Source organism: Plodia interpunctella, chromosome 12, assembly GCF_027563975.2.
Source record: "Plodia interpunctella isolate USDA-ARS_2022_Savannah chromosome 12, ilPloInte3.2, whole genome shotgun sequence".
NCBI classification, from domain to species: domain Eukaryota; kingdom Metazoa; phylum Arthropoda; class Insecta; order Lepidoptera; family Pyralidae; genus Plodia; species Plodia interpunctella.
Window position 1 is genome coordinate 4,498,529 of NC_071305.1, and position 21,362 is coordinate 4,519,890.

A 21,362-nucleotide genomic window follows, 5' to 3' on the forward strand; every position below is an offset into this window, starting at 1 on the left:
TACTTTTATATTGTTCAACACAGCACGCGGCGACGGCGGCTCGCGGTGTAACGCAGAGCGCGGTCATAGACCGCAACGAAATCGTAAGTTTTTTACTTGATACTTATGTGCATTAGGTAATTTTATTTATTTTAGTTGTATTCATACAAAAATTGTTATCAGTTGCCAGAACTTTCTCTGTCTATTTTCTTTCTTTATTAAAACCAAATTTACAATACAATACAATATATATATATATATATATATATATATATATATATATATATATATATATATATATATATATATATATATATATATATATATATATATATATATATATATATATATATATATATATATATATATTTATTTATTGCCCATAAAAACAATATTAGTACAAAATAATACAATTGTGCATACATATGGACCAACTGTGAATGAATGAATGAATGAATGAATGAATGAATGAATGAATGAAATGAATGAAATATTTATTTGCACACAAACACGGTATATATACATGTATAGGACAAATATGTCTTTAAATCGGACAAGCGTGTTGCGCCAACAATTGGCATGCAAATGTTTAAAGTTATTTATTTAAAAATACATAAAAAGTTCTAGTTAATTAATAATCAAATGTTAGGTTAGGTATATTAAAAATTAAATAAAAAATAAAATAAAAATATGTCAAGGATTAAAAAATGAAGTCAACATAATAAAATAAATAAATTAGAGGGCGCTACCTTATGTCAAAATTTAAAACTAATAAACTCGTCAATGGTGTAAAAACAATGGGTGACCAGAAAAGTATGAAGTTGTTTTTTAAACTTCGTAAATGGCAGTGACTTTAAACTCTCTGGCAAATGGTTGTATATCTTTACCGCCATATTATAGCTATTTTTTCTAAAAGACGTGGTAGTGTGAGGTGGTACAACTAAACGATTTGGGTATCTTAATCCAGAAGGGTACGGCAACTTTGTAAATAATTCTAAATTCATCTTTACAAAAATACAAATGTCCAATATGTACATACAAACTAATGTCAAAATTTTTAATTTCTGAAATAATTGTCTACAGCTATCCAATGGTCTAGCGCCACATAAAGCTCTCACACATTTTTTCTGTATAAGAAAGACATCATTTAAATCCACTGAATTTCCCCAAACGACGAGTCCATACCGTAAAATGGAGCAAACATAGCCATGGTAGGCAAGGAGTGCTGTTTCTTGGCCACAAGTGTTCCTTAACCGATATAGAGCATAAACAAACCGGTTTATTTTTTGACACACGTTTTCAACGTGTTCTTTCCACGACAAATGTTTATCAACTGTGATTCCTAGAAACTTTGTCGAAACACACTCTGCAATTTGTTCTCCATTATACGTTATGGACAGGTCTTGAGGTCTACCATTTTTATTAATATATTGCAAATAGGTAGTTTTTGCCAAGTTAACATATAAATTATTGGACTCCAACCAGTTTACTGTCTTATATATAGTGTCATTAATTTCTTTTTCATAATTACAACCTGGTTTTTTGTTTATAACAATAGATAAGTCGTCAGCAAACAGTGTACAAGGGTATGATGTGATTTCTGGCAATTCATTTATGTAGAGAATGAACAGAAGAGGCCCCAGCACACTGCCTTGCGGCACACCGACTCTATTTGCTGTAGTTGAAGATCGGAATGAGGCAAACTCTAATTCCTCATTGAAGTTTTTTATTTCAACACATTGGGTTCTTGCCTCTAAGTAATCAGCAATGAGATCATAAGCCCTACCGCGGATACCATATATTTCTAGTTTAGCCAACAGAGTTTTATGGCAAACGAAATCAAAAGCTCGGGTCATGTCAAATAAAACAGAGGTTACTGGGACTCTTCTATCCATATTTTGATCAACTTCTTTAACAAATGAAAAACAAGCCGATGTCGTAGACCTTCCCCTCTGGAAACCATGTTGTTCAGGTCTTATAATTTGGAATCTATCAAAAAACGATATTAACCTTATATGTATAACCTTTTCCCAGATTTTTGATAAAATGGGTATTAACGTTATAGGTCGGTAATTATTCACATCATCCTCGTCACCTTTTTTGTACAAGGGCTTTACAATAGAATGCTTAAAACTAGGTGGGAATATGCCACTTTCTAGGGAGAGGTTTATTAAATGTGCTATTAGTGGGGAAAGCTCATAGGCACAGGCCTTTATAATTTTGGTACAGATTTCATCATAGCCCACAGAGGCCGTGTTATTTAAAGATTTAATTATTTTATATATTTCTTTGTCGTCAGTTGGTGTCAAATATATGGTAGAGTTATTCTTTTTTAATAATCGTAGGTCTGCTTTTATTTTTGCGTCATATTTGTCGTGAGTTAGGTTAATAAAATGCTTATTAAATTCCTCTGAAATATGCTCCGGCTTATCTATTTTTTTATCTTTTATCTTTAGCTGTTTTATGACCTGTTTATTGCGATCACTTGTTTTTTTATTTATAATGTTCCATGCTGCTAAACATTTATTTTTTGCCGTCTTAATGAACCTAGTATTATTATTTTTTTTCGACATGTATATACATTTTTTTAATAAACTACTGTAATTCCTATATGTAATTTTATTTTGTTTGGTGTTATTTTTGTAGAATGTCATACGTAATATTCTTTTCCTAGAACATGACTTTTTGAGACCTTTCGTTAGCCATTTGAGTTTCTTCGTTCTATTTATTTTACATTTAACTTTGTATTTTGGGAAGCACAAATTATATAGTAACTGAAGTTCTTTGTGGAAATTTGTAAAAGTGTTTCGAACGTTATCTGTATCAAAGACCTGTGACCATGGATAATGACTTACGAAATATTTGAATTTAGTTAAATTATCATTACTAAAATCTCTTCTTATCTCAAACCAGTGGGTAATAGATTTTTCTCGTTTATTAATTGGAACAGATAACAATTGTGCGGTGTCATGATCCGAGAGTTGTAGGGGAAGTGTTGTACCAGTAGTTCCCAAAATATTGCTGGCAAAATGGTCAATACAGGATTCCTTTCGAGTTGCCGTATGTATGTGTAAATTTAAGTTATGGCTTTGGATTATGTTTTGCAACTTTTTAGCTAATTTAATTGATCTTTTATTGCTTCCTAGAGTGTTAATATTCCAATCCCCTGCCAAAATAACACTTCTACTAGTCCTACTTCTTAATTTATTTAATAGAACTTCAAGTTTTTGAAAAAAGATATTCACATCGGCGTCTGGGGTTCTGTATAAGCAAACCAGAATAATTTTGTGCGAAACAATTTCAATACCACAACACTCAAAAGTGTGCTCAGATGCTAATTCTTTAATATATGGTAGTTCTTTTACCTCTAGTGAAGGGTCGTTTAGTATGCACACGCCACCTCGCTTCTTCCTACCCTTCCTGTAAACTCTACAAAAACTCGAACTAAGATTATATCCATTAACCTGTATGTTAGACTCGTGACCGCGCGGTATAAATGTTTCTGTTAAGCAGACTATGTCTATAGACGTTTTATAATTTTTAGATAAATCACATAGGGCAATATCTAGGAATTCCTTTTTGTTAAGGAGGCCACATATATTTTGATGTAGTAGCCGTAACTTATCAGTTTTACTTTCTATAAAAAAGGCTGTCCGGTCTGCGTAGTTTGGGGTTGCGCATGAGCCTGTTGATGGATTCTATTTGTGAGTTTAGATAGAGACTGAGGTGCAGGAGAGTTTTGTTTTTGAATTAAATCAGTTCCAACTATGTAGTTCGGGGGGTCCGAGTGGGTGTGGTTCAAGGGGTCAGAGCGGGATTTGATGGCCCTATGTGAAAGATGGCATATTTCCCTGGAGATCGCAAAACACAAATTAGAAGTAAAATATTTTGAGCCAAATTTACATTTTCTATAATACATGTTAACAAATCTGCAGTGGGGAAAGTCTCTACAGATTAGTTTTAAATCATAATTTAAACTAGAGTTCAAGTACGCATTGGCCGGTAAACCACATACAACAATATTTGTGTTCACAATGTTGTCCATATATTTAAGCAAATATTTTCTTAAAGTAAAGGGATTTCTATTATTCATACCGGCAATAACCACTAGATAATCTTTCATAGTTAGGTTAGATATGTCTTCTTTACAGGTATCGATTACATTGATGAAATCCGCTCCATCCTTCCAGAAGCAAAATATGTCGAAGTCAGCACCAATTAGACTACATAGGGATTGTTGAAGCCCGCGGCCCTGTTGATCGGCCACAACATAAATTTTTTTCTTTGATGGAGAGCAAGCTTTTACTGTGTTTATTTGTAACGAATTGCTTGGGCTGGAACATTTTTGTTGCGTATTTATCTCTTTGATATTGTCATTGCAGTTTTTTGCCGAGTCCGTATTTCTAGGGCTCAAATTATATTCATGTGTTGTTTTGTCCAAGTCTGTGAAATTCTTTCGTTTCTTCCGGCGTGAGTTATTTAGTGTCACAGATTGATCGCATCTTGGATTACTACATATTACTAACAATTGCTGGATTTTCCGTTCTTGAGCTGCTACCTTTTTTTCCAATTCTATTTTCTCCAATATTGTGTTCTCCATTTCCTTTTCTGTTGATTGTAATGCTAATTTTAAATTATTGATTTCTTCTTTCATCTTTTCTATTTCAGAATTTTGAAGAGTAGTCATATCAGGAAGACTTAAGTTTGATTGTGATAATGAAAGTGACGAATCTGAATTTCTTTCTGTAATATGAGTATCATTTAATTCTTTTATGAGTTCTTTTTTCTTCCGTTGTGTGACAAACTCGTTTTGATCTAGGGGCGTACTATATTCTTTATCATTTATAGATGTAATCATTGTATTATTCTCTTTATCGCTTTTTTGTGTTATATTTGTAAAAGACAAATTTGGTGTTGACTGTTTTTCGGAACCAGAAGTATGCGTCTTACGATCTGGGACTGAGTTTTCTTTCGGCGTCGATGAACTAACGGGCTGTCTTTTTTCATTGATACATTTCCGACAGTTCCACTCATCTTTCTTAGTCATTATACGAAATAATTGAAAAGACACACTTTGGCAGTCTAGGTGATAATCATTTTTACAGCGTTTACAATTAAGATAATCTTTTCCATTAATACTTTTTTTACATTTGAAACATATCAGCGATAGTGGTGCCATTTTCTTGTTTTTGTTCATCGTGTTAAATCTATTTTTGAATCCTAATGCCCTCTAGTGGTGATAACTGTTACTATTTTATAGATTAATTGGTACATAGATCTTAGCTTGTTATGGTGTTATTGATGCTGCTACTCCTTACTAGATGTCGCTAGTTACTATGGAGTTTTACTATTAAAATATTAGTAAATTATTTCTTCAACAGATGTCGCTATGTTGCATCAGCAGGTCACAAAGTATAAGCTTCTAAAAACTTCCACTACTCAGCAACAGATGGCGTTTAATTTAGTTCTAGGTAAAAATGGTTCTTATGATTTGTAAGGAAGATCGAAAGTTGTTAATGTTCAGATTATTGTTTACATAATTCAAAGTTTGTTAACCGTCACAAAATACTAATTTCCACTTTTTGGTCACCAAATTCGATTAAGTTGCGATTGTTTTCACTTAGTTTACTATTTCTTGTGTTATTTTATTTGGTATATATAAGTTTTTAAACTTTATGTATTTCTAGTCCAAGTTTTTATAAGCACTGTTCATTGTCCACTTATGAATGTAATTCTCTATAACTTTTGTTCTGTACTCGGAGATAACACTATCCCTTCCGTATTTATCACTGATTCACTTATTAAACACAAAAGTAGCACTGAAAACCGCGATTTACTATTTTTAAGTATTAATTAATGCGCAGCTTATGTTCACTTGACTTATGTTTTACTTCTTGACTTGACTGTGGACCTATTGCTAAGCAATCTTTTCCAGCCAGCCTTTGGGTAGTGAGAGAGGATAACAGAAGAGGGTGGCGGAGCGCATTGTGGGCGCAATATGTATCAATATATCAGTATAAAACTCTTCCGTTACTGAGTGGCTGACTGACAATTTAAAAAATTAGCAAAAATACGTGTTATTGGATGTCACGCACATAGGTACAGACAGACGGGATAAGGGACTTTTAATTATATGTAAGGATGGAATGAAATGAACATTGGGCCCTATTACTAGCGTTAGTGCATCTTGAAGGCAATTAGTAATTATATCTGATTATCTATAAAGACCCGAGCGAAGCCGAGACGGGCTGCTAGTTATATTATATCAAGGATTCTTAAAATTATACATGTCATCATTATTCAAAACTTGTCTGTGAAATTAACCAAATAAGCATGATTTTAGATTTATTATGCTTATATAATAATAAACAATTCATGCTATATTTCAAATGCTGTGCAAAACCATCAATTCATGCTTATTTGGCGATTCTTTTTAAATTGAACTAGTGGCCCGTCCCTGCTTAGCTCGGAGAAAATATGCACAATTATACACCTAAACATTTCTTAGGAATCACACTATCTATTGGTGAAAACCACAAGAAAATTCGTGCTGTAGTTTTTGACTTTATCATCAGCGGACTTTGTTTTACAAATGTACATATGCATTATCCCAATCCCAACTAATATTATAAATGCGAAAGTAAATAGTTGCTTGTTTGTTACCTCTTCACCAGCCCCGGCCAAGGCCTGGGGCATAGCTAGTAATTGTTTATTGACCTTTCAGATTCAATCGTTTCCCTAGTTAAAAACTAAAAAATATATTATGGACTTGTTAATCACGTTTCTTCCCAATAAAGTCTTGCTAGTTTCAACCAACAAGAATCGTATTTTTCTTAAAGGAGTAATTGTTATTTTTGGACTCTTTTAACAATATGAAATTATATTCCATCTTAGTACAAATCGTCATTTTTTGTATTTATATTTATAGAAAAAATATATTTTAGGTACGTTGCTAAGTTGTGTTCTTTCTATATATTTATATTGTGAGGGAAACTAAGAATAACGATAGAAATAAGAACAAATATTTTTTTATATAATTAAAACAATTAATTTCCAGAAACAAAGTTTTAATTCAATCATTATTCACTAAATATATTAAAAAAACATCTAACAAAACGTCGCACATTTCATTTTATTATTTCGCGAAATATTTTGCGTACAGTTCTTCGAAAAGAGCCATTCGTTCAAGCAGAGGGTCGCGCTCCATCTTCAGAGCCTCAGTCATCACCAGGTACTTCACGTTGGAATACTCAACGGGCTCCCAGTGTGTAGTGATCGCGTCGTTTATTTCGATAGTAGGTTTCCTGAAAATAATGCCATTTTATATTTGAATTAATAAATTTGTAGTGGACACATAAGTTGACAATCAACCGGAGTACAGGTTTTCTCACGATGAAGGAAAACCTTCCGGTCAAGGTTTTCCTTCGCCGGAAGTGGTGGCGATGAAAACTACCATACATGACTTAGATTGGTACACAAACTCATGTAGCGCTAGTACGATTCGAACCTGCGATCTTTCGATTCCCAGGTTTTAATCGTTATACCACCGCATCTAAACAGAAAAACTTACCCATGTTTAATAAAGTTTGTATAAAATGACAATAACCGCTCACTAATTACTTTATCAGCTTCGGATGGTTCGGTTTTCTCAAATAAATTGGAGCTCTTCACTATATATCCCCAGTCGTCACCGTGACAGGTTCCTTTATAGTTTTGTAGCTTAAACATTTTCTTCGCTAAGCCCAAACTACCATCATAAGCAAATTCAAGTAAATATAATGATGGGTTGTATTTAGACATCAGTTTAGCTGCAAGATAAATTCCAGCAAGAAAATCTAAATCGGAAAAAAAATCTATAGCAAAAGCATCCGGTTCAGGAAAAATGTTCAGTGATAAATAAAGTTTTTTAAATTTAGCGTCGTATTCGGCAGCTGTGGCATTGTCCATTGGAAAGTATGCTTTCAAAAATTCACCGAAATTTTTTTCGGTGACCATTTTCTGTAAATTTGAACCGAAAGTAACGGTGAAAAGACTTTCTCGAGTATCAAAGGTGGTCATGTAAGGCACTTTTGCAAAATCACCTCGTTTAAGCAATTCGTACTCGGATTCCTCCAAAAATGCTTGCCAGCCATTTGGTTTCTCTATGCATGGGCAGAATCCGAAGAAAACACTACCAGGCGTCTTTTCGGCCTTCACAACTTCATCTGCAGTCTTATACAAATCTTCAATTGGCATTTCTTTCAGGTGTTGTAGAATATCAACGTCATTTGAGAAATTTTTGCCTTTGAAAACTGTTATTTTGCGACTCATTTCTTTAACGATACTTGCGTGAGACCAGGGAGACATCGATGAACCGGACTGAGCAATTGCTTTCTGAAAAAGCCCCCTGGACATAGGTGACACCATCTGATATTCAACAGACGCTGCCCCTGCGCTTACTCCATAAAGAGTCACATCGTTGGGATTTCCACCAAACTTACTGATATTCTTATTAATCCATTGAAGTGCAAGAGTTTGATCCTTCAACCCCATATTTCCCGGTGCTCCTTTTATATCCAAGCTCAAAAACCCGAGTACTCCTACTCTATAATTAAAAGTCACAACGACTATGCCTCTTTCTACAAAATGTCCATGTACATTAACCTGTTCATAATCAGTTCCATTGCCTCCTGCAAACCCTCCTCCATGGATAAAGAATAAGACAGGACGAAGAGATGTGCTCTTTGTGGGGAGTTCGGGTGTATATACGTTCAGATATAAACAATCCTCGTCTCCGATTAAGCTGTTGTCAGGACTAAGCATGACTTTCTGAAAACAAACATTGCATGGTTTTGTTGCATCTCGTGTTCCTTCCCAGGATTCTGGTGGTAAGGGATCCTGAAATTAAAGGACATAATAAAGCATAGAACAAAAATCTAACAAACGTTAAAACATGATCTGAATCTAAAATAGGTACATATTTTTCAGAATGGACTTTTTGAAACTTTACTACTTTCCACCAGCATATTTCATTAGGTACTAATCAAATAATATTATACATCGTTGCATTACGCAATTCCTACCTTATAAACAGTATTACTCTCTCAGTAAAAATAAGTGTTTATTTCTTTTACAAAAAAAAAACATTTGTGGTACTTACGGAAAACCTCAGCGGACCAATCGGTGGCTTAGCGTAGGGTATACTCCTGAATATAAAGGTATTATCACTACATTTTATTCCCTCTAGTTTACCCTGTTCTATCTCTACAACTGGCCCCATTTTGAAAAGATTGGTCTCTGGATGTTGGTACTACTAAATTCATAACATACAATACAGTATTTATATTTGCTATTATTCAGATAACGTAGTCTTTATCAGTACCGTAGTCAAAAAAACCATCGTGATATGCTATATTTATATTATGTCAAGAATTCTTAAAATTATACATGTCATCATGATTCAAAACTTTTCTTTAAAATTAACCAAAGAAGCGTGATTTTATAGATTTATTATGCTTATATAATAATAAAAATAAACAATGCATGCTATATTTCAAATGCAAAATCATCAATTCATGCTTATTTTACTTTGATTTTTTTTTAAATGGAACTGGAAATATGCACAACTATTGGTGAAAACCACATGAAAATTCCTGCAGTAAATTTTGAGTTTATTATCAGAGGACTTTGTTTTGTAATAATTGTTAGGATATTACTCTAAATTCGTTATAAAATATAAATTACCTAGCGACCCGTCCGGACTTCGCTCGGGTAAAAACATGAAAATTCTCCACCTAAACCACAATTTATTGGTGAAAATAGAACGAAAATCCGTGCAGTAGTTTTTGAGTTTATCGCGAACACAGACAGACGCGACAGAAGACTTTGTTTTATAATGTGTAAGGATAAGGATTTTATTGTGTCCCTAGTTAGAACCTAAAAATATATTAAGTACGTTGTGCGAGTTAAATTAAGCTCATAATAAGATTATGGCATGTCATGATTATTATGCTAACCACGGTATTGACAAAAATCCGATATAAATAGGTACAGCTTTGTTTACATTGTTTGTAGTACTTTTTGTGGTGACAAACAAAGAGCACGTTTGTCAAAATGGGTCCAGTTGTAGAGATAAATCAGGGTAAACTAGAAGGTATCGAATGTAGTGATAACACCTTTATATTTAGGGGTATACCCTACGCTAAACCACCGATTGGTCAGCTGAGATTTTCCGTAAGTACCTAATTATGAAAAATACGATGGCAAGGAAACGGAAACATTTCTGGTTTATTTTATGGTCAGAAATGCATAGTAATTTTTAGTTTATTACAATATCATTGTTTACGTCCATATTCTTAAAAATTTTGGTGTTTCATACTACAGTCGTCCTTAAATTTGAGACTATGTAGTTTTCTATATATAGGTACTGTTATCGTAATCATAAATTTGAGATTATTTTTATCATACTATTATTGCATTGTTAAATCTATAAATATATAATAAATTGAGCAATCGTCTACATACCATGTCGCCGTACTACTGGTATACGCAGGACACCAGCGCCATGTTGTATCCATTTGGTACTTCAAGGTAATCAAAGTATGTTATTATGCTGAGCGCAGGCCTAGTTGGCCCACTATTTTATATTAAGAAAATAGTGTAATTTTCTATTGTGTTTTTAATTTTGTGTAGAATAGAAACTTATTTTTTAAGTAAAATATCTAGATCCAACTTTTCCAAATGAAACGTTTTGTTGTTCTTGATGAAAATCGGAAAGTTTCCGTGATTCTTGCATGACCATCTTTCTAAATTGTTTATATATAACATTTTACATTTATTTTCTTTTAATTTTAGGACCCCTTACCTCCAAAGTCCTGGACAGGAATACGAGATGCAACAAAACCATGCAACACTTGTTTTCAAAAGACCATGCACTCTCCTGACAACACCTTAATCGGAGACGAGGATTGTTTATATTTGAACGTATTCACACCTGAACTTCCTTCAAAGAGCTCATCTCTTCGCCCTGTCATGGTTTTTATCCATGGTGGAGGGTTTGTTTACGGAAATGGAACCGATTATGAGCAGACGGATGTACATAGCAATTTTGTGGAAAGAGGCGTAGTCGTTGTAACGTTTAACTACAGACTTGGAATACTTGGATTTTTAAGTTTGGACTTGAAAGATGCTCCAGGAAATATGGGGTTGAAAGATCAAACTCTTGCACTTAAATGGGTAAAAAAGAATATCGATAAGTTTGGTGGAAACCCTAATGATGTAACTCTTTATGGAGTAAGCGCGGGTGCAGCATCTGTTGAATATCTGATGGTTTCACCTATGTCCAGGGGACTTTTTCACAAAGCAATTGCTCAGTCCGGTTCGTCAATGTCTCCCTGGTCTCACACAAGTGTCATTAAAGATATAAGCCGCAAAATATCAGTTTTCAAAGGAATATTTTTTTCAAATGATGCTGAAATTCTACAATATCTAAAAAAAATGCCAATTGAAGATTTAATCCTAACTACAGATAGAGTTACATTGGCTGAAAATATGCCTGGCGGCATATCCTTTGGATTTTGTCCATGTATAGAGAAGCCAGATGGCTGGCAAGCCTTTTTAGAGGAATCAGAGTATGAACTGCTAAAACAAGGCAATTTTGCAAAAGTGCCATACATGACCACCTATGACAGTAGAGAAGGTCTGATTGTCGCAACTTGTGGTTCAAATTTACAGAAAATGGTCACCGAGAAAAATTTCGGTGAATTTTTGAAAAGATACTTTAGAATGGATGATGCTACAGCTGCCGAATACAACGCCAAATTCAAAAAACTTTATTTATCGCTGAACATTTTTCCTGAACCGGATGCTTTTGCCATAGAATTCTTTTCGGATTTAGACTTTCTTGCTGGAATATATTTAGCAGCTAAGATGATGTCTAAATATAACCCGTCTGTATATTTATTAGAATTTTCTTATGAAGGCAATTTGGGCATTATAAAGAAACTGTTTTCGCTACATAACTACAAGGGAACCTGTCACGGTGACGATTGGGGATACATTTTGAAAAACAACCATATACTTGAAGGAATTCAACCTTCCGAAGCTGATAAAGTAACAAGCCAGCGATTATTAACGTTATATACAAACTTCATCAAACATGGGTGAGGTTTTCTGATAATAATTCAATATTTAATTTTAATTTGGCTACACTAAAAGTTCCTCTTTACTCGATTTTTGTGAGACATATATTTGTAGGATAGTCTGTTTTTGGATTTCTTCGTTAAGCTTTTTTTTTAATAAGCTCTCTAATAATAAGCTCTCTTCAGTTTAATTAATAATATATTTTTTTTTTAATTTAATTCGATTTGTCATCAATAATAATGAAATGTATGTTTCGAGATACCTATCTTAAATTGATGATTAATATTTATTGTGACTAAAAGGCTTACAAGACATAATAGGTAACATACGAGTATAATATCGAAAAAACTGTATTCTAATAATTTCCTATAAATATAAAATTGTATTGTTTTTAGGAAACCTACTATTGAAATAAATGACATTATCCCTACACACTGGGAGCCTGTTGAGTATTCCAACGTGAAGTACCTCGAGATGACTGAGGATCTGAAGATGAAGAGCAACCCGATGCATGAACGAATGGCACTATTCGAAGAACTATATGACAAATATTTCGCAAAGTAATGTAAACCAATCTACTTCATATTGTTAAACATACATACGTGTAAACCATTGTAAACCCTGACTGATTAATAGGCTTCGAAGTTACGAAAATACCTCCAATTTGGGTGAAAGTTTATAAATGCAATATAAATATAAAAAATAATTTATTATATGTTAATGCGCAGCAGCATGCATTGACATACAAAAAAAATATTTTTATAGCACGTCATTTCCTTTTATTTTCTTTATAAAAACCATACCGTTAGAATGTCCTAGATTTGAACAGCTAAACCCAAACTGACTTGATCAGGATTATATATGCATTAAAGGCCGCGCAGAGTAGAGAAAAAAAGAGTAACCAAAGGCGTACCATGCTGATCGAATATTATTTTTTTATCTAGTTTCAATAAATTAAACAGTACTACTTAAATATACTGAGGAACACAATTATATTAAACCGTATACTATTAGGATATTTATAGATAAAATGATTAAATTAGCCAGCTGATATCGTGATTGCAATACCGCAGTCATTCGCGGACAGCGAGCCTGTCAGCACGCAAGCCACCACGGCTGACGTCACAGCGCGTTCAAAATGAAGTTTACGTTCCTCACAGTGCTCGTAATAGCGAGCCAAGTTCAAGCACTCAATATACTAGGAATATACCCTTATCAAGGAAAAAGCCATTTCATAGTGTTTAGAGTTTTTCTGCTTGAATTAGCCAACAGAGGTCACAATGTAACCGTGATCTCACACTTCCCCGAAAAAGATGCTCCTGACAATTACAAAGACATAAGTCTAGCTGAAAGTGCTAACGGTATCGAAGACAGTGTGCCCGTGGAAAGATCTTATTTAACAATACTTGGCGTCCTTTATTACTTAACTCAAAGTGGAATAGATAATTGCGAAGCCATGTTAGCCAATCCGGCAGTACAAAGGCTAGTCAAAGCAAAAACTAAGTTCGATGTTGTAGTGTTAGAACAATTTAACAGTGACTGTGCTTTAGGCGTAGCATATAAATTAGGAGCTCCTGTTGTGGGAACAATAGCACATATTCTAATGCCTTGGCATTACCAGAGATTGGGAATTCCATACAACCCGTCCTACGTTCCCTTCCATTTTCTGGAAGGAGGAACGAAGCCTACTCTTTATCAACGTGTCGAAAGAACATTTTTTGATATTTTCTTCCGTTCTGTGTATTACCTTCGTACTCAAAGAAGTAACGAAAATACGTTAGCGAAGTATTTTGATGATATACCGCCTTTGGAGACTTTGGCTCGTGAGATTAAGTTCCTGTTGGTCAGTCAGAATTTTATGTTGACCGGGTCAAGGTTATTTCCTGCTAACGTAATAGAGGTTGGAGGCTATCATGTTTCTAAAGCAAAACAATTGCCCGCAGTAAGTTGAAATTTTAATGAACAAAACCAGTACTTATAATAATAATAATTAGCCTGTCCAATAGTTTGTATACAGTAGGTACAATTGGTACCTATGTTGAAAAGAAATTTACTTAAGTACCTAGTTATGTCTACAGAAATGTACATAAATATAATAACTTATTTATAGATACTTGTTTTATTTTATAAATAGATACTTATAGAAGTAGGTATACTTAGACAAAAAAAAAAAACAAAAAAATAATTTCGAATTATCGCGATTATCTGTGTTAATAACCTCACATCTGTATTTTAAATGCAGTTGAAAACGAAGACGTATGTCGTAAGACGTATATTTTAGATATTTTTCGGAATGTGTTTAACGAACACCGAGATTTAACAAAACACACTTAGAAAACTGAGTAGTCTTATTATTTCAGGATCTGCAGAAATTTGTTCAGGAAGCTGAACATGGAGTGATTTACATTAGTTTCGGATCAGTTGTGAGGAGTTCATCTATGTCTCAAAAGCAGATACAAGCAATTTTGGACACCATGGCGGCGCTGCCGCAAAGATTTATTTGGAAATGGGAGAGTGACACGTTATTAGCAGACAAGAATAAATTGTATGTCGGCAAATGGTTACCCCAAGTTGACATTTTAGGTATGTACTTACGTTTGAAAAATAAAGTAGAGGGAAAGATCCCAAATGAAAAAAGTACATGTGAAGATCCTTGGTTCGAGAGTTGATTTCCAGATCATGTCGTGGCAAATTATTATAATTACAAGTTTTAAAACAAAGTCCCCTGGCGCGTCTGCCAGTCCGCGATAAACTCAACAGCAACTGCACGGATTTTCATGCGGTTTCACCGATAGATAGATTTTTTTCTACCGGAGCGAAGCCGGGACGACCCGCTAGTATTTTATAATTTGTAGCCCAATCATGTTGTCAATAGCATATAAGATATAAGTTTCATTCGACCCAAAATAAGTATCAGGACAACTATAAAAGGTTGTGAATGATATGCTAAATAATTATTGAACTAAAGTAATGTAAAGTTCAAATAACGGTTTGTTGTTTACAGCACATCCCAAAACCTTAGCTTTCATGTCTCACGCCGGTATGGGCGGAACCACGGAAGCCATCCACTATGGAGTTCCTATGATCGCCATGCCGATATTGGGTGACCAGCCTGCCAACGCAGCGTCCGTTGAAGAGAGCGGACTTGGTGTTCAGATCCAAGTCCATGAACTGAATAAAGACAATCTTCTGGCTGCTTTTAAGAAGATCTTGGATCCTAAGTAAGTAAAGGGTCAAATATGCAAGTTTTGATTGGTTTTCTACAGTCTACCGTCTAATCCCGCTCCTCGAAAAGCGCAGCCGTTCGAAAAGAGAGAAATTACTTATTCCTTCCTGTTGAGTATGTTACGGTATTACAACATAACAGAAACTATTCAAGTCACTTATAGGTCATTGACTTGGTAATCTTAAACATTAGAGATATGAATGGCTGACAATTTTCATTCAAGTAAGCAGTAGAATCATGTAAGCAATAGTACCTAATTATTTCATCAACACATAAAATCAGAAACATCTTGCACATTGTAATGATTTAATGGTATGCATGAGCGGTCATATGGTTAATAGTTAGGTACCCATGCTCAAAATATTTCAGTGAATTGTAACTTTTGTGCTCATGAATGTACTTATTTTATTTCAGGTTCCGTGATAATGTCCACCAGATCTCAAAAGCATGGCATGACCGTCCTCTGTCTCCTCTCGACACAGCTGTGTTCTGGACTGAATTCGCAGCAAAAAACTCCAACTTTACCTACAGAACTCCTGCAGCTGACGTGCCTATATACCAATACATCTATTTAGATGTTCTAACTGTGCTAACTTTGATGTGGTTGATACCTGCGTTGGCTGTTTGGGCTTTGTGCTGTAGGAATAAGAAAGTTGTCAAAGATAAATTAAATATAAAAAAGAAATTGAAGAAAATTTAAAGAAAATTTGCAATTTTTATAATTTCAATGTTGTAGATTGATGATTGAAGTCAAAGGAAAGGGATACATGGAAAAATGTCGCCTATACTGAGCAGCAAAAAAAATTACGAACAAATATAACGATTAAACTTTGGATTAATTGTACTTATTACAATAATACCGTAAACAAACTACTTTTCTTATTAAGGTATTGTGAGGCGAGACTACTAACCAGAAATCTAGAACTAAAATTTATACATAAATAAAACAATGATAAAATTACCGATTATTATTTTTTGTTATTGCGTCTCGATAATGTAACAACTAACTGTTGATAAGACTGAAGATATGTATGTCTGTCGGCCGTTCATGACTAAGCAAAATATCTACCTACGCTAAAACCAACCTTCACTTTAGATAGGTAAGTACCTAATTATTTAAATAGTACCCATGGACGTATTAATATTATATACTTTTAAAACAAGTAAAACGAGACTACAGTTTTAATCTTCGAAATTTTCTGAACATAGTCTACTTATTTAGAGAGGCAAAACAATGATACCTATACAATTTTTTATACATTCTATCGACCATAATCACGGCCTTACGACGTACATTGCAAGTGAACTTTGTATTAACGCAAGGCACCAACTATATGGTACCAACCTCAAATGCAAATTAATATTATCTTCGCCGCTATATCGCGGCGTATTCTTATAACTTGAAATGCGGTACTATTTACTTCAGAAGAGCGCACGTGGTTTTTTGATCATAGATCAACCCGCGCTGTTCTATAAAAATAATATATATAATAATTTAAATAAACTAACCAGAGTCTGTAAATAGAAAATATACAACTGCAGAACCACAGAACTGAATCGCAACTACCTATTTCCTTCTGTAATTTTAAACCTTTTTAAAAATAAAAACAAATCAGAACTGGCATTCTACATCAAAAAACAAAGATGTGTCTCAAGAACGTCAGTTACACATTTCACATTTGTCATGCCGCTCCATCTAGCTGACGGCGGACCGTCCGATAAACCTGAGCTAAAACCCGACAAATGTAGACCAAGACCAGACTACTGATCTGCTGGGCCACATGACAAGGGTGAAAATGCCTTAATCTCCACACAACACTTTTCTAGTTACAAACGGTAAGACATCTTTATCAAAAAACACAAATTGGTCAAAAACCAAAACACAAGGGCATATAAGCTTTTGTACGTATCTAGCTTAGTTAGGGCATCAGATAGTTTTTCACCTAGCTACGTCTCCTGTCTTTATTGCACAAGATTCGGAGCAATGGCTAAGACTTGGTGATTCGGTACTATGCATCTGAATTATCCTCGATTTCGTCAAGATGAATGTTCATTTATACATCCAGGGGGACTTAGGCTAACCTATTATTAGACAGCTAATTAATGCTTAAATGCAGAAGTTTACCGAGCAGAGAAACAGGACATCTGTATCTGTGACAAGATTGCATAAAAAGTTTTGGTCCTTATGTAGGTACCGTGAAAGGATAGATGTTAATACTTAAATCAAACGAGTTTAAAGACAAATATTGATATGAGTCAGAACCACGAAAGAAGTGCCTATTACCTAGACACGGCACTATCCTCAAATAACAACGTAGCAAACTGATACTAAAAGTTCCAGATAATGACACCTTCTTTCGTGGCGTAAACTCTAAATAGTCCTACTGTCCTAAAATATAACAATTAATCGACTGTATTTATTCGCAGGTCCACCAACTATCGAAAATGGCATGCTGTAGCAGTGGCGGTAAAGGTAAACTATTGATTTATTCAGCCAACATGGATGTCCATTAGTCACTTAAGCTGTAGGTCTTTATCAATGCTGATCTGGGAGCGTAGAATGGGCCATCTGCTCCTCCTTGCGCAATGCAAATTTCCATTGTATCCAAATATAACTTAGTATTATGTATATTCTTCTAGTAGCCGGAATAATATTGTTTGGTTTCAGCAAACAAGTCATCTTCAAGCTGCTTGGGCCGATGCGATCTCCCCAGGCACAGATGTTTATACAAGTCGGATGTGAAGCCGGGGCCAGTCCCGAGACACATGGGGTGGCATTACACGGCCAAGGATGCGCCTGAACACCAGGTTAGTTACAGTCGTGACGCAGAAACAGAAGATATCTCACCTACTCGATATTGCCGTTTTTTTTTGTTAAAAAAGTAATGCTGGGCAGAAAATACATTAATTTGATAGACGAAAAAGAAATACGGCATCGCAGTCGCTTCCCAAATTATGTTCCATCGAAGGTGCTGCCCTGCTTAGAGATGAGTTTACGCCCAGTGATTTTCCATAATAACTCTGGTCCTACGTAATCCTACACCTACACACTCATAGAGTTGTGCAACGCTACAGATAATGATTTAGCAGTGGCGAGGAACTACTGATGCACATTAACACCAGAAGTTCACGCGAAGCCGCGGCGCGCCTGACTGGCTACTGCCAGTATGAGAATCATTATACTCTTTTTTTCTTTGTTCCAGTTGAGATGTGGATGGCGGCCCGGCCATATATCTTGCCCTGTTCTAAGACGAATAGAACAGCACAATTGCATGAAGGCTGGTGAGTGCGGCCCTTGTCCTTCGGCCTGCTCGCGATCAGTGTGCTCAAAGCCCTGCTGTGCCCCACCGAAATGTGTCGCACTATGCCCTTCGACGCCATCTTGCTGCAAGGCTCCTATGTTCGGCCAACCCCTCATAAGAATTATCAGACATGGCGGACAATACACCATATGCACTAAACCTTCTAATATGTCCAACGCACCATCAGGACCATATCCTCTTAAATATGTCCTGAACACTGATGATAACGATCCACCCCCTAAGACCACGAAATACAGCGTAGAAGCTAAATTTAATGATTATCATTTTGATTACACAAGCTCTCAGTCATCATTCATTCTGGACTTCTCGCCACCAGAACAAAGGTGCTACAAGCCGTGCCCTAAGAAGGGCATGATATGCATGCGCTGTGAAGTAGACACCAAATGGCCAGCAATTTGTAAATGACCTATGTAACAACATAGCAGCAATAAACAAGTGACATATCTCTCAAATAAAATAGTTTATCCCATGTGCTTTTTTTTGCAATTTGTTTTGGTCTAAGAAAGAACCGAATGTACCTGGTTGTGCTGTTAGCGTTAACAAGGTATATTAATGTAAGTCTTGGTTAAATGATCGAAATTGCAAGATGCAATGCAAACACACTGTCTGTGTAGCCGGTGAATATGGTTTGCTTATGACATAGAATGATTTTCTTTTTGTAGAATCTCTTTCTGGAACCTCTTTCTATTATAGAAATTTTAATAACCAAATTATTACTTGGGTACATAACTCAATTTGTTATTGAAATTTCTTAAAATTGAATCAAACAAGTAATATCTATATAACAACTTTATTTGCCAAAACATTATGGCAGACTCTAACAAAATAAAATAAATACAACTTTGGTATTCTTTTAAACTTAGCTTGGATTTGATTTTTGCGTCAGTGCTATCATATTTTCATTGGCAATCATCTGGAACTCATGGAACCGTTGTGAGACTCTCTGGTTTGTTCTTAAGTATTTTTCCATACAATTTAATGTGCACTTTTCCTGAAAAGTTGAAAATTGTGTTACATTTCATTAAACTTAATGTAACTACAGCTGAGCTAGCCTATGTTTGACCTCAGATTTAGTTAGTTTAGTATTAAATTAATTCCCTCTGGCCCTGGCAGAAGAGGCAAACCCAAAAATGTTGGATGTTGTCATGCCAAAGTTCTGACAACTAGGTATCTCGAGGACCATGCGAAGTATTGAAGAGTCAAAAAAGTAGAAAGCTGAGGAAACACTCATAAATGAGAGTATGACTGTCCATAAGTAAGGCCTGTGCCCATATTCCTTCCTTATGTAAGGAATATGGCCCACACCATGTATGCCAATTGCAGAACAAATGATTTCAACCAATGCAAATACAGCCAGGACCATCAGCTTAATATGCATGAAATGTACACTAGCATATAAAAAACTTTACCTCTGATGATCTCAGGGTCCTTGATGTGAAATCGTGAACACAGTCATTGAAACATAGTTCTGACAGCTTGTTGTATTGTACGAGGAAATCCTTAAACTGAAAATAAAAAGTAATAAGTACCTAATAATAAGTACAGTAAGTTAGTAATAAGTTTATGACTTTCTATTACTTTCCTATTATTCCTCTTTCCTAATCCTAGTACAATATGAAAGTAAGTATGTTTGTTACCTCTCTATACTTATATGCTCAACCAATCTTTTGAAATATTGTATACAACACAGTAAACAGAAGAACATTGGGTGCAATTCATCCCATAAAAATAATAACTAATTAGTAAATCTAAAAAAAATTTAATTATCATACACACAGCTTGTTAGTCTAGGGCCTAGGGGTAAGATTGTCGGTTTGGGTGTGAGGTCCCGGGTTAAAATCCCAGGTGGGCCCTGCTTTTATAATGAATATGGATTAATTGCTCAATTCGCGTGGTTAATTAATATATGACAACGAAACTATTTTGTTCATTAAGTACCCGATTTACGAAACCTGTAATGTAGTGCCTAGTCAATACTTCACTAATATTACGAATTACATTTACACACAGCCTAATCAAACGTGGAAATATAGACGCTCGTATATATGATTTTTGACTGAAAATGATACACTAAAATGGTTTAGGCTTATTACAAACTACCTAAATACTTCTGATGGAATAATAGCTATTTACTACTAGAAAAATAAAGTCTTATTTTGTAATTTGCGATGATGAAACGCACGGTTTTTATTTGGTCAGCTTCACTCATTTCTCCAGGAGCCGCCATTGTAAGGTGCTACTATAGAAACAAACGTGGATTGCCTGGTGTCAGCAAACACTCTGAAGGAATTGAAAATAATTAAATATAAAATAATTATAAATTGAACATTAGATGCAAATAGAAATAAATTTAAAATTTGAGGTTATGTGTTCACTTTTGCGAAACCACTTGACATTTACATGACAATATATTTGACAGATGTGATTGGTCAAATATATTGTATAAGCTGGCAAGACACTCATTTTTGCCAACTGGCAGCACTTAATAGTTTTTGTGATGGCAACACTCAGTATTAGACAGTATTGCCATATTAGAATAATTTTCTTATTTCAGACGGGTCGGATGAAAACGAATATTTAGCGTTGATAACGTTTAACGTCTGTTAAGAAAGTCATGAAAATAAATGAAGGCGCTGTGTCCTGTTGGCTGGTAACATATTATATACATATAATATTTATTAACCAATCTTTACAGCTATTAGGTGTACCAATTT

The 21,362-nt window shown here is 34.8% G+C and overlaps 5 protein-coding genes across 5 annotated transcripts; 3 read left to right on the plus strand and 2 right to left on the minus strand.

The window, feature by feature from the left end:
- Positions 1–7,035: 7,035 nt before the first annotated feature.
- On the minus strand, positions 7,036–9,279 carry LOC128674008 (juvenile hormone esterase-like). The gene is made up of 3 exons (XM_053752231.2): positions 9,119–9,279; positions 7,550–8,856; positions 7,036–7,283 (listed from the first exon to the last, which is right to left on the minus strand). The coding sequence occupies exons 1-3, from the start codon at positions 9,236–9,238 to the stop codon at positions 7,115–7,117; spliced, it is 1,596 nt and encodes a 531-aa protein (XP_053608206.1). The 5' UTR covers positions 9,239–9,279; the 3' UTR covers positions 7,036–7,114.
- A 770-nt stretch (positions 9,280–10,049) lies between these two features.
- LOC128674010 (esterase FE4-like) lies at positions 10,050–12,866 on the plus strand. Its single transcript, XM_053752233.1, has 3 exons — positions 10,050–10,191; positions 10,813–12,119; positions 12,495–12,866. Exons 1-3 carry the CDS (start codon positions 10,072–10,074, stop codon positions 12,661–12,663), a joined length of 1,596 nt encoding a protein of 531 aa, XP_053608208.1. The 5' UTR covers positions 10,050–10,071; the 3' UTR covers positions 12,664–12,866.
- Positions 12,867–12,968: 102 nt separating this feature from the next.
- Positions 12,969–16,291, plus strand: LOC128674012 (UDP-glucosyltransferase 2-like). Its single transcript, XM_053752235.1, has 4 exons — positions 12,969–14,041; positions 14,460–14,682; positions 15,104–15,320; positions 15,740–16,291. Exons 1-4 carry the CDS (start codon positions 13,238–13,240, stop codon positions 16,023–16,025), a joined length of 1,530 nt encoding a protein of 509 aa, XP_053608210.1. The 5' UTR covers positions 12,969–13,237; the 3' UTR covers positions 16,026–16,291.
- A 686-nt stretch (positions 16,292–16,977) lies between these two features.
- On the plus strand, positions 16,978–19,117 carry LOC128674017 (uncharacterized). The gene is made up of 4 exons (XM_053752243.2): positions 16,978–17,161; positions 17,753–17,798; positions 17,994–18,133; positions 18,529–19,117. Exons 2-4 carry the CDS (start codon positions 17,771–17,773, stop codon positions 19,051–19,053), a joined length of 693 nt encoding a protein of 230 aa, XP_053608218.1. The 5' UTR covers positions 16,978–17,161; positions 17,753–17,770; the 3' UTR covers positions 19,054–19,117.
- A 305-nt stretch (positions 19,118–19,422) lies between these two features.
- Positions 19,423–21,059, minus strand: LOC128674019 (mitochondrial import inner membrane translocase subunit Tim9-like). Its single transcript, XM_053752246.2, has 3 exons — positions 20,831–21,059; positions 20,058–20,153; positions 19,423–19,639 (listed from the first exon to the last, which is right to left on the minus strand). The coding sequence occupies exons 1-3, from the start codon at positions 20,873–20,875 to the stop codon at positions 19,508–19,510; spliced, it is 273 nt and encodes a 90-aa protein (XP_053608221.1). The 5' UTR covers positions 20,876–21,059; the 3' UTR covers positions 19,423–19,507.
- Positions 21,060–21,362: the final 303 nt, after the last annotated feature.